General features: G+C 52.4%; 1 protein-coding gene across 1 annotated transcript; it reads right to left on the bottom strand.

The window, feature by feature from the left end:
* Nucleotides 1–10,639: 10,639 nt before the first annotated feature.
* On the bottom strand, nucleotides 10,640–12,720 carry kcnk15 (potassium channel, subfamily K, member 15). Its single transcript, XM_057039545.1, has 2 exons — nucleotides 12,134–12,720; nucleotides 10,640–12,006 (listed from the first exon to the last, which is right to left on the bottom strand). Exons 1-2 carry the CDS (start codon nucleotides 12,414–12,416, stop codon nucleotides 11,006–11,008), a joined length of 1,284 nt encoding a protein of 427 aa, XP_056895525.1. The 5' UTR covers nucleotides 12,417–12,720; the 3' UTR covers nucleotides 10,640–11,005.
* Between the last annotated feature and the right edge of the window lie 275 nt (nucleotides 12,721–12,995).

Consider the following 12,995-nt stretch of genomic DNA (forward strand, 5'->3'; position numbering starts at 1 on the left):
CGCCGTTAAACACAAGGCGGCACTCAGAGGGTGTCGGGGGATGGGGGGGGTATGGGGGGGGGCTCGGAGCGTCCGGAACGCCGCGGGATTCAACCATGTGAACACGATGTCGACGTGCCGAACCCGCTCAAGCAAAACGGTGTAAAAGACACGAAGAGACAAACTCGCTGAGGTGGGGGGTGGACGGGACCCGTGTGGAGACGAGGAGGCTCCTATACGGGCCGGATCTGCGCCCCAGCCCCCCCCCCAGCCCCCCCAGCCCCTCCGGCCCCCCCTGCCCCCCCGGGCCGTCTCTCTTGTATGAACGGCTCTGCTGGTGCTATCAGCCGCTCCGAGATGTGCAGTTTGGGGGTGAAAAGAAGTCGGCGAACAAGGAGATACGGTGGGTGGGGGGGGGGGGGGTGCAGCGAAGCGACAAAAGTGCGCAGGGGAACCAGGCCTGGCGTTGGGGGGGGGGGGGGTCCGACCTGTCAGCCAGGGAGGAGGCTGAATGACTTCACATCACCCTTTCAGCTCCAGCAACTTCCCATTTATATTGTAATGCAAATCCGCGGCCGTCCCAGATGGGGCTTTTCCAGAAATATGATTATTTATCCCCAGCACTTCTGAGGGCTTTAATGCCCCCCCCCCCCCGCCCCCCCCCTCGCCAATGCAGGTCTCCATAATGGTAACAGAGAAGCAGAAGGTGATAAATTGGGGAGGAGGGGGCTGACAGGCAGGTACCTGAGAGATTACAGAACCAAACCTGAGTGCAGAAGTCAGGGAAAAGTGTTGGGGGGGGCAGATAGCTCATTTTCTGCATCGTGCATTAGGCTAAAAGGCATAATTCTCATGGCACAGGAGTGCTTTTAATCACCCCTGCTGAGCAAAACGCGGCTCCCAGGCCCATATCTGCGCCGAGCATCATCTTCCTAAAAGCACATTAAGATTTGTGAATAAATTCCCGTCTCCCGCGGCAGCAGGAGACGCTTTTACAGGTCCCACTAAAAATAAACTTCACGGAAACTTGGGAAAAACACACCGCTCGTAATAATATAGGCCCGAACTTTGATCACATGATATCAGAGTCAGAGGAGTATGATGGGGTTGGGGGGGGAGGGGGGGGTCTTCTTCTTCTTCTTCTTCTTCTTCTCTCTGAAATCGTTAACGATCCGTTTCCGGCTGCCTCTTCAACGCGACATCGCTTTGGAGTCCCTGACGGGATCGTCTCGCCGGGGCGACGCGGGTTTAACTTAAACGCTTTTCTATACTTTCATCAGCACATTCTCACTGATCTCCCATCTGCCCCCCCCCCCCACTAAGGAAACCATGCTGTAGTGACAGCTCAGCTCTTCAAGCTCGTCACCTCAGCGCGTCTGGGGGGGTCTAACTTTAGCAAATGTGAGCGAAGCGGCAGAATTCCAGCCGTAAACAGGAAGTGATTCCTCCTTTAAGGTTTCTTATTAGAACGCGACACGATTCCGTGTTTTTTCGAGGGTTTTTTTTTTTTAACTTGGAACCATCTTGGACGCGAATATTTCCCGCGTGGAACTCTTCCGTGTTGCAGGTCGTTTTCCTGGAACTCATCCTCACGGTTCCAGTAACAGCCGCAGTATTCCCGGGGCTCCGCGCGTCGATCGGGTTCATGTATAATTCACCATAAACGTGGTCTCGGGAGGATCCGCGCGTGCAGTTAGCATCGAGTCGGTCTGGCCCAAACTCCTTCATCAGCCACAACAATAAAACCACGTCTGAGGGGGAGTTTTCTCCGTTTTCTGTCTGTGATTCTGCAAAAAAAAAAAACACGGAAAAACACGGAACAGATGAGCCCGGGGAAGATTCCTGACCTGAAAGAGCTGGTCGGCGTTCCCGATGTTGACAGAAACAGGCGTTATCGTGGAGCCGTCATCACCCCGCAAATAACGTTGCCGCTTCACGTGCGAGGTCCTGAAGGTCAAGGGTTCCAAATGTCAAGAGCGTTCTTGTTCCGCAGCGCTATTGATATTTTCGGAGCGTTTCCAGCTTTGGTGTCGGAGCGATTTCTATTTTCTCCGGATTTCGGGTGGTAAAACTTACGCTGTGACCCTGATAGGACGGCGTGAGAATGTGTTTGTTGCTCAAAGCGCTTTTCAGAGATATTTGAGCAACTCAATAACTTTCCTTGCAAAGAGCTGGAGGTCGAGAGCTTCCCGTCTCGCTGTTCCTGAGCCAAGTATCCGTCCTGTTATATCTATAGGTATGTTTTCCGTGCGAGCGCGTACGCCAGCAACAGCCTCGCGGTCCTCTGGCGCTGACACCTTTGCTACATATTAGCATGCAGCTGGGGCTCTGAAACGTTAATATGAGCCTTTATTTCTCCAAAGTTTCCTAAATAGGACTAATTAAAGGCAATCTAACGTGCGGCCAAATGCAAATGCCTTAATGGAGCCGTCCCCTTTAATTGCCGCTCTCAGTCAAGCGTTCGTTAAGTGCTGCAGGTTGGCGACTCCGTTTTACTGTTTTGGACCCAGAGTGCAGCCGTGCTCACCCGGGATGACCCCAAATCCCAAATCCATCATCAGGAAGCAGCAGGTGAGCTGTGCGGGCTCCTCTCACCTGCCCGGGGGACAGGACGGATGTCTGAATGCAGCAGTCAGGCCCGTTTGTCACTTCCTGTTTTACACGGCGCTCAGTTGAACACCAACATCTTTCCTCAATGATCCACCCATCAGGAGACGATGGTGCTGCTCACGTCTGGCCCCGCTGACGCTCCGCTCCGCTCCGCTCTCCGGAAGGTTTACCTGTCCACAAAAGGAGCGGCGCTTGGCCCGACGCCCGGACGGTCCCCGCGGTTTCCCGTTGCTCACCATCTGTGCAGCAGGCAGAACCTCGCCGCGGCCGTTACGGCGAAGCGTTCCGCCAGGAGGTCGGGAACGAAGGCCGGGAAGCGGATAATGAAGCAGGCCGAGCAAAAGTGGGCGTGTTCTCCGCTGATGAGTCTGTTCAATTTCTAGCGGAATAATTAAGAAGATAAAAGCCGGGCAGTAACTCAAGCTGGAGCCGATTGGCTGGTTGGTACGGTCACATGACGGCGAGACGCGATCCACTGATTTAAAGTCGGCGACGGCTCAACGGTCCGGTCGAGCCCGGCTGACCGGTTGCCAGACCCGCTATCAGCGCTGAGACTTTTGCCTTCAGAGAACTAATTAAGAGCAGAGCCGCGGTTTATTTTTGCACCGCGGAACAAGCACAAGTTATTTCGCCTCGCTCTGCCAAAAGATGGAGCCGGTGCTTGATTTGAGGCTAAAAATATACGTATCTGTGAATAATTAATGCTAACAGAACTTGAGGAGCAGTGACGGGACAGTCTGAAGGCTGCCCATCAGAGGGCGACCCGCTTTAACGCGGTGCGTTTAAGGACGTGAACGGCGAAGGATTCCCTCCTTTTGATCCCTTGTTAGGTAGAAATGTTCCGGCTACAAAGCTCCTCTAAATGGCTTCAGTGTGGCAGCGGAGCGTAAAGTCGACCTGCTGATTAAAACTCGAACAATGCTCCGCGTCCCCGAGGCACAGCCCAGCCAGTTGGGCCGGTTCTGACGCACCGGGTCTCCATCGGCGCCTTTATCGGAATCTGAACGATTCTTACTCACAAGCAGTCAAACAAGGACACGTTCGATGCATCAAATGAGGACGCATCAGCGGTTCAACAGCAAAACCTGGTGAGAATGTGTTCCCTCCTTACGGTTTAGGGTCAGGGTCAAAGGTTAGAGTCACGAACCAGGATGGACCATCAAAACATCAGGCCCATCAGGTCGAGGATGGGCACCAAGGACGTAAAACGATGTCTTCCTGAAGATAACAGGAAGACATCGATAACAGTTTTACAAAAACCTAAGAAAAGAAACGAGCAGTACTTAATAAAAACATGTCAGTGAGGTCAAAAACATTGTGTCCATCAGGGGAATTCAATTATTCCTCCTGTGAGCCTGAAGAGCGACACACATTCAATAAAAATAGATCTTCGTAGGACTGCAGAATTAGACCGGAGAGCTGCACGATCCCAGCCTCGGTCCAACTCCCAGATCAGACCGTCCCGTCTCCAGGAAGTCTGATTTGATGGCGAGACGCAGCTGGCAGCGTGGACAGAAGAGCTAATATCCAAACGTCTGCATTGTCAAACGATGATCGTCTTCTGTTTGAGGATGAGGGGAGCTGCATGGGCTTGCTGTGGCTAATTACAGTTGCTGGAGCCTGATTGGAAAATCTCTTCGGGGTGTCCAATCAGTCGGTACAAATATCAGAAACAAAAGCTGCAGTCTGGTAACAGAGCCGCTGTGAGCGGCAACGACTGAGATCTGAGATCTGAATATGAAGCCTAAATAGCAAAGCAAACGCAGCAGATCACAATCACATCACCTGCAGAAGGCCGGAAGTGAAATCGCGGCCAGCCAGGCGACAACAGGCGGTGCAGCGCCGCCATCTGCTGGTCAAAGTAGGAACAGCACCCTCCTTCTTCCACCTTCTCCAGGGCGGGGACAATTCTTCACCCACCAGAGGTCACGGGTCATCTATGTCCACTTACCACAGAATATTCGATATTAAACCCACACTGGAGGGAAGAAGGAAGCATGTTTTTCTGTGTCCCACACCGATTTTTACAGTTTCAGATGATAGGACGTGCTGGACCTCTTCACCACCTTCTTTATGCCTCTTAATCCCCCACACTTTTGTTTCTTTTTTAATCTATTTCATTCACCTCCCTGAACAATGTCCCGGGTGAAATCCCCGCAGGGAGCTTGCTTCGGCTTTCATCATGTGCAATCTGCAGATGTGGCAGGAAAAAAAGGCAAAATACTTCCAGACGGAGCAAATGTTGGCTGATTAGATGTCATCAGTGCAACGGTTGTAGCACTTACAGCTCCCAGAGCTGCAGCTCCAGTATCTGCAGTGTGGAGTAAAGCCATTAAAAATGGAAGGAGCATTCTAATGGTGTAGCGGCGGGTCCGTCCGCAGCAGGTTCCGTGATCAGGGCGAAGACGCACGTGCAAGAAGAAGCCGTCGTCCCCTTTTTTTTCTGTTTGTCGCTGCAGAAATAATTCATGTTTATTTGTCGAGCCTCGTTCGTAAAACATGATTAAACGTGTTGCGTTGCGCTCGTTCTGTTTCTGGTGTTTTTTTTACAGGAACATGAATTCAGTCTTGATCCATAAATCAAGCGGGAGACAATAAAAGTGTCAAACTGTTGAATAATTCCAGAGGACGCCGCGTGTTTGATGGCGGCTCCGTCCTCGCGCGTCCTGTTCCTCGCCGAAAAGTAGGAAAAGGGAAAAAGCGATGTGGTGAAGTCGGCTGGCGAGGAGCGGCGCCCCCGGCGGCCATATTGTGTCTCTAAACAACTCGAACGCTCGGCGCTGTGACAAGCGGGCCTCCGCGGGGTTCAGAATCGCCGAGTCAGCGTGACTGCGGCTCCTCCGCTCCCAGGTCACTGCGTGCGGCAGCCAGCAGGGGGGCGGCGGTCATGTTTACCCAACTGCTGGGTGGCTAAACGCATCATTAGTCTTTTGGCTGCGAGCTGGAGGAGCCGCAAAACAAAGAGCATCGATTACTGAGGTCTTTAATCTGAACCTCCATCTTTCGGGCTGTCGGATGCGTCGCGGCTGCGGATCCTGCTGGTTTCATCCGGATGGCGTCGTCTGAAAAATGGAGGTTTAATCACGGCGGATCCGCTGAAAGCGGCACATCAGCGGCTCGTCGTTTGTGCCGACGCGGGACGTCAGAGACGATGGCGTCGATTTAGCCTCGTCGTCAAGCTAACGGAGGACATTTTCAACATTATCTTTAAATGAAATCCTGAGATGGCGGCGGCGCGTCAGCCGGATCATCAATCCACAATCATCAAAGTAAAAGCTTGGTGGTTCTAATGGGGACCCCTGAGGTACACCTCCAGGCTGGCAGACGCCCCTGTCGAGAGCTTAGGTCGAGAAAGTGGGTTTTTTATATGTGGGGAGTCGCCTCCTCCTGAACAAACACTGAGCAGCGACCTCTCAAATTAGAGCCAAAACTCAGAATCCCGACACGCCACCGCCGCTGCCGCCGCCACTCGGTGTGTTTACAGGAATGTTGAGTGGGGATGTGAGACTCTCTGGGTTTATATTCGGTGCCAGAGAGGAATGTTGTGCTCACGATGACGCTCAGTTTCAGACAGAGCCATGAAGACTATGTTTAAAACACACGCACACACACACACACACACACAGGACTGACAGGCTGAGGCGGGCGCCTCCATTAGCCCCCCCACAATAGCCCTTTGCAGCCATATAAAGGGAATTAGCGTAAAAGCTGTAAAAGCCATCACACCTCCGGTTCCACGTGTCAAAGAGTCAAACTCTGACAGGGAGGAAAAGAGGGCGAGAAGGAAAACGTTTAATGGGACACAACAGAATCGATAAAAGAAAGAGAGCGGGGCTGAGATTAGCCACATCTCTGCTGTGTGTGTACTGATGCGAGCGGCCTAATTGCTCTGAGACCAAACAGGGTGCACCGAGGGGGGGGGGGGGGTATTATTGACTCCGATCAATGGGTGGAAGTCCTGGTGACGACGCTGTGGCGATGAGATGAAGAGGTTTCGTGTCAAATTTAGTGAATTCGACTCGAGGTCCGTAAACCTGAACCTCTGGTCTGGTCATGTGATCCTGGTCCACACGGGACGTGGACCCCCCGAGGTGAGGAGGCTACCTCCTAGCAGATGTCCAGGACCCGTCGTCCATGTTTGGTGTCTATCTCCTGCCTGAACCGCTGCCGCCTGCATCGGGATACGGTGGAGAAACAGGTAGAACAACCAGAAAGAACAGTAAAATGTCACCCGTGCACGCAGCAGCTGTCAGGTGACAGCTTGCACGTGAGGAGTGTGCAGCAGCCACTGTTGGGGCTCCGAAATCACCGACGCGTCGCTGCAAAGTGGAAAATATGAGCAGTCGGTGTCATTTGTTAACCAGCCAACATTAGGCCAAAAAAAAGGAAAAGCTTTATTTATAACCACGCAATGAACAATGAGTCCTGGGTATAAAAGATTCCACTTGTCATCCCCAGGCACCTAATTCTTTTAGACGCACACACACACACACCACACACACACACAGGACTGACAGGCTGAGGCGGGCGCCTCCATTAGCCCCCCCACAATAGCCCTTTGCAGCCATATAAAGGGAATTAGCGTAAAAGCTGTAAAAGCCATCACACCTCCGGTTCCACGTGTCAAAGAGTCAAACTCTGACAGGGAGGAAAAGAGGGCGAGAAGGAAAACGTTTAATGGGACACAACAGAATCGATAAAAGAAAGAGAGCGGGGCTGAGATTAGCCACATCTCTGCTGTGTGTGTACTGATCCGAGCGGCCTAATTGCTCTGAGACCAAACAGGGTGCACCGAGGGGGGGGGGGGGGTATTATTGACTCCGATCAATGGGTGGAAGTCCTGGTGACGACGCTGTGGCGATGAGATGAAGAGGTTTCGTGTCAAATTTAGTGAATTCGACTCGAGGTCCGTAAACCTGAACCTCTGGTCTGGTCATGTGATCCTGGTCCACACGGGACGTGGACCCCCCGAGGTGAGGAGGCTACCTCGTAGCAGATGTCCAGGACCCGTCATCCATGTTTGGTGTCTATCTCCTGCCTGAACCGCTGCCGCCTGCATCGGGACACGGTGGAGAAACAGGTAGAACAACCAGAAAGAACAGTAAAATGTCACCCGTGCACGCAGCAGCTGTCAGGTGACAGCTTGCACGTGAGGAGTGTGCAGCAGCCACTGTTGGGGCGCCGAAATCACCGACGCGTCGCTGCAAAGTGGAAAATATGAGCAGTCGGTGTCATTTGTTAACCAGCCAACATTAGGCCAAAAAAAAGGAAAAGCTTTATTTATAACCACACAATGAACAATGAGTCCTGGGTATAAAAGATTCCACTTGTCATCCCCAGGCACCTAATTCTTTTAGACGCGCGCACACACACACACACACACACACACTTATGTGTGCACACACACACCCTTATGCACACACAAAGACGAAAAATAATCGCATCCATTCTGTTGAATTCGCTGCTGGAAAATCATTAATGGTTTTAAATGAGGACAAGCTGCCACTGATAAAACTCTGTGTGTGTGTGTGTGTGTGTGTGTGTGTGTGTGTGTGTGTGTGTGTGTGCGTGCGCGCACTCTGTCAACATTTGTACTGAGATGAGAGATGAACACTCAGAATCCTCATATTGATATCACTCTCTTCTTCTTCTTCTTTATAACGGGAGGATGAATCGGAGCAAACGAGGACAAATAAGCTGCCGAGGAGTTCTGCTGCCTCCACGTGGCAGCTCCATGACTCTAATTATCCTCCATCCCTCCATCCATCATCCATCATCCCTCCATCCATCATCCATCATCCCTCCATCCATCATCCACCTCCTTCCTCTCTTCCATCCTTCCTGCCATCAACCCATCTATCTATCTATCTATCTATCTATCTATCTATCTATCTATCTATCTATCTATCTATCTATCTATCTATCTATCTATCTATTGATCTATCTATCTATCTATCATCTATCTATCTATCTATCTATCTATCTATCTATCTATCTATCTATCTATCTATCTATCCATCGATCTATCTACCTATCTATCTATCTATCTATCTATCTATCTATCTATCTATCTATCTATCTATCTATCTATCTATCTATCTCGTGACTTTATCCACGTCATTAGATTTGGTGGTTTTTACTGACATTTTACAGGGAATAACCTGATATTTTACTAGAATCTTTAATGTGTAATTAGAGAGACGATTATCGTTAATAAGCCTAATCAGCTCCATTTGAGAGAGAGAATAAAAAGAAAGGTGGTAACGACAGAGGAAAAAACTACCTGCGAGTGCGCCAACGTCCCTTGGGTCTGTAATCAATCAGTGTCAGTACTTTTCTTCCCACTTGAGTCTGTTTGAATTCCATCTGTAGTAAAAATGAATATCTGGATCGACGTGTTCCGCAGAGCAGTTTAGCCTAATCTGAATGAGAAATGTTGATTTGACAGATATTGATTAGCTAATGGAATTAGAGCTGGTGGTCAGCGAGCTAAAGCTCTGCGGATAATGTGATAGCAGAGGAGACGCAGAGCTGGAGTCATTACTGTTGTCTGCCTTCACAGACCAAAACGGTGACTGGATGAATGATGACAAAAGGACAGGAAGCCACAGAGGTGATGTGCTTTCATCCTCAGAATCTTCTGTTGTTTCCATGGACACTCCACCACCCGTGGCCTCAGGATTAAGGTTTTGTACTGCACATCTGACCTATGACCTTTGGCATCGGCAACCTACAGTCATGAGAGCTGCAGGTAAAAGATGTTATCTGTATAAAAATAAATAATTAACTATGAATGCATAAACTAGTTTTTCCTGGTCTCCTCCAGCACAAGCCAGTCAGTTAAACTATGAGCGTATACTGCCCTCTAGCGGACACGCGCTGAACTTTATTATGTAGGTATTTACATTGTTCTGCCCGTAGGGGGCGCCCTTGTCGAAGCTATTGTATAACTTTAGTCCGTCACGTAACAACGCAAACGCCGCAACTCGAAGGTGGACAAACACTTTGTGTAACCTGCCATTTTTGGTTCCCCCGTGAGTAGGAAACGGGGAGGGAAAGAAATTTGATCAAGTTAATCTAATGTGACAGAGAAAGAAAGGAACGGGCCGCGCACCCACCCCGGAGCAGCCGGAGCAGATGGTATTTCATAACCAATCAATATCCCCGATTCTATTACCTAACCGGTTTTACATTTATATGTAAAGTAGCTATTCCAGCGCAGGAACAGATGGCTTTAAATATCTTCCTGGGGACGCTTATGTAAGGGCCACATAAAACTCTTCCGCATCCCGAACTCGGAGCTCTTCAAACTCCGCCGGCGTGCAGATTTATGACATATGTTTTGTTTTGATGCGGCTTTTGCGGGGACAGCGTGAGAATATGCAGCGTTGCGTTCAGGGAACGGAGCTCTTTATGGGGCCTTTCATTTACCCGCACAGACAGGTGCGTCTCTGTGCTGCCTTTAAAGCTCCGTCTGTCACGGTGCTTCCGGTTCGTGGATGATCACTCGTGAATGAGATTCAGTGTCTTCAAGAGTCGCTTCGGCGTGTTTTCAGTGGCACAAATCCCAACTGAATGTTTCGATACGGGGGGAAGAAAACGTGTTTAGCTGATCAATAGAGGGAGCCGGTAAGTTATCAGGCCGTTGCATTAATTAATTAAAGTGATTTGAGTATTTATGTGGACAGAACTCCGCGTGTTGCAAATGGACTCGTGTATTTTGCTAAATATTAACCAACCACACTTAAGGTTTTCATTTAATTAGGTAACACAGCAGAAGACTCACATCAAATCTGGATACAAACAAGGAAAGCCCCCCCCCCCCCCCCCCAATGGAGCAGGGACCCCCGCCCTACTCTTTACCCTTCACCCGGAGCATGATGGGAAGTTGACCGGTCACCTGCTACATCACATGTGTGCTACATCCATGAAGACCCCGTCTCTGAGCGTTGGTGTGGAAGAATGCAGAGAGACGGTGCTGTGGACCCCCCCCCCCCCCCTTCACCCCCACCCCCACCCCCTTCACCCCCCCCCCCCCCCCCCCCACCCCCACAGGTACTAAAAGGGTTTAGGAAATCCGCTGAGCTGAGCAGCCACCCGGGTCGTGTGCTTGGTCAGAATTCTTTAAGGCCGTTTTTCTTTTCGTCAGAAAGTTGTGATGACATCGTCGTGTTCGACCGAAGCGGCTCCGGTCCAAACGCAGCAGTTTTTGGTCATAAACACCACATCAAAAGAGAAACGCGCCGCGTGGGCACTCATGCATCCACAGCCGGTGCTATACATTCTCTGGCACATGCACTCACATGCAGGGAGCCGATAGAATAACTGATGCGCCTGGAAAAGAGGGCTGAAGTCCACCATGACGCAATCGCTCTGAGTGTCGCTAACGCCGCAGCCGTGCCACCGGCGGGTCCCTTCACACCGATTTCCTCCTGCAGCGAGGGAAGTCCTGGAAGCTGTGCCTGGGCGAGAGCGTGCTCTCCGGGGAGGAGAGCCCCGTGCGGTCCCTGGAGCCGGGCGAGCCGCCCCGGATCCTGTACGACACCGAGCTGCAGTAGGCGGAATTGAGGCGGCAGCGGCGGCGGTCGCCGCGGGAGACCAGGGGGCTGTCGCAGAGCCCCAGGCGGTAGCAGACGCAGGAGCAGAGGGAGCTGAGGCTGGACCCCGGCCGCCCGCTGATGTGGAGGCGGAGCCTGTTGCTGCGGGGGCTTCCTCGCTCCCGGTGCTCCGCCGGAGAGGTGATGAGGTTGGTGCAGCTGGTTCCTTCCTCCATCGGCAGGAAGAGCGTGCTGTGGCTGCGGCCGTGCGCCACGCCGCCCCTGCTCCTCTCCCTGAGGACGCCCCTGCTCGGCTCCCCCGCCACGCGGACGCCGCCCAGGGCCCCGCCCAGGAGGCCCCGCTCCCTCTTCAACGAAGCCCTCTCCTGAGCATCCCTCCGTTCGTCCTCGGTGTTCATGGTGAGGAAGCGGAGCACCACCAGGTTCAAGAAGGCCCCGATGACGGTCAGGCCCACCAGGATGTAGATGAAGCTGAAGGCCACGTAGGGCGTCTTCTCCTGCAGGTCCCCCTTCTTCTGCAGGGCCACGAAATCCCCGAAGCCGATGGTGGTGAGCGTGATGAAGCAGTAGTAGTAAGCGTGGAAGAAGGTCCACCCCTCAAAGTGGGAGAAGGCGGCGGCTCCAACGCAGAGAGTCCCGATGCAGGACAGGAAGCCCACCAGGACCATGTTCTCCATGGACACCTCGGTCCGCCGGAACCCCAGGCACTGCTTGGTCTTGTGGAGGAGGAAGCGGACGAAGGTGTTCATCCTCTCTCCCAGGCTCTGGAACATGACCAGAGTCAGTGGAATGCCCAGAACGGCGTAGAACATGCAGAAGACTTTTCCTGCGTCGGTGCCCGGGGCCGCGTGACCGTAACCTTCAGGCAGAGCGGAGAACAAGGGAAGAACAACGTGTGAATGTTTGATTTGCAGGTGTTTTCCTGCACGAGGGTCAAACGTCACGTTCGAGCTCTAAATGCATCGCGAGGAAACCCTCAAACTTACCAATGGTGGTTATCACCGTGATGGCAAAGTAGAAAGAGCCGGCGAATTTCCACTGGCGGCCGGCGCGGTGGGGCTCAGCCTGCAGCACCACGCGCTCGATTTCGCGGTAGTCGTCCTCCGAAAATCGGTACTTCTTCTTCATCTCGCTGCGCTTCTGCTCCAGGACGCGCCTGCGGGAGCTCTCCGACCCGGACTCCAGCGCGTCAAAGACCGCGGCGCCGACCAGCAGGTAGGAGAACATGCAGAGGATGAGCGACAGGGTCCGGACGTTCTGCTTCTTCATCCTCGGCGTCGGCGTGGGCGGATCGGCGCCGTCACAGGTGAAGCTGCTCTTCAGCGCGGAGGCGCCACATCTGCGGCGCAGCCTGTTGCGTGAGAGGCGGCGGAGGCACGCGAGCGAATCCGAGCGACGCGGGGGATGAGCGCGGCGCCGGGTTTGGACTCCGGCGTGGTTGTAAATAGAATAAGACGCGCGGTCTGCCCGTGCGCGCGGGGGGAGATCGATGCTCTCCGCACGGTCATCTGGGGCCCCTGTTCCTGTCTTCGCATGCGCAAAGCGGCCCCCGAGAAGAGGCTGCGCGCGTCCGTTGTGGTTTGTGTTTTACACACATGCACGCTGCATCTGTGCGCAACAAGTGCGGTCCTGATACGACCCTGCTGGGGGGGTGCAAGACTCTGCACCTGCAAGCTCTCCACGGACGCTTAAAGGAGCACCTTTCTTATTTAAAAAAAATAAAAAGTTGTGTGATTTCACTGAAACTCTCGACAGATAATTAAGAACACAAATTAAACAAATGGCTACAATCTGAATAATGGGTTTATGATCGTAACAGTGAACTATACCACGTGACTCTACCCGGAA

The sequence above is a fragment of the Takifugu flavidus genome, chromosome 8 (genome assembly GCF_003711565.1).
Source record: "Takifugu flavidus isolate HTHZ2018 chromosome 8, ASM371156v2, whole genome shotgun sequence".
In the NCBI taxonomy this organism is placed as follows: Eukaryota; Metazoa; Chordata; class Actinopteri; order Tetraodontiformes; family Tetraodontidae; genus Takifugu; species Takifugu flavidus.

What these genes read in the sequence shown, in the direction of transcription:
- kcnk15 (XM_057039545.1), bottom strand. Translation starts at nt 12,416, where the DNA reads ATGAAGAAGCAGAACGTCCGGACCCTGTCGCTCATCCTCTGCATGTTC. An exon ending in CACGGTGATAACCACCATTG is followed by an intron (nt 12,007 to 12,133) that starts GTAAGTTTGAGG and finishes CTCTGCCTGAAG; the next exon opens with GTTACGGTCACGCGGCCCCG.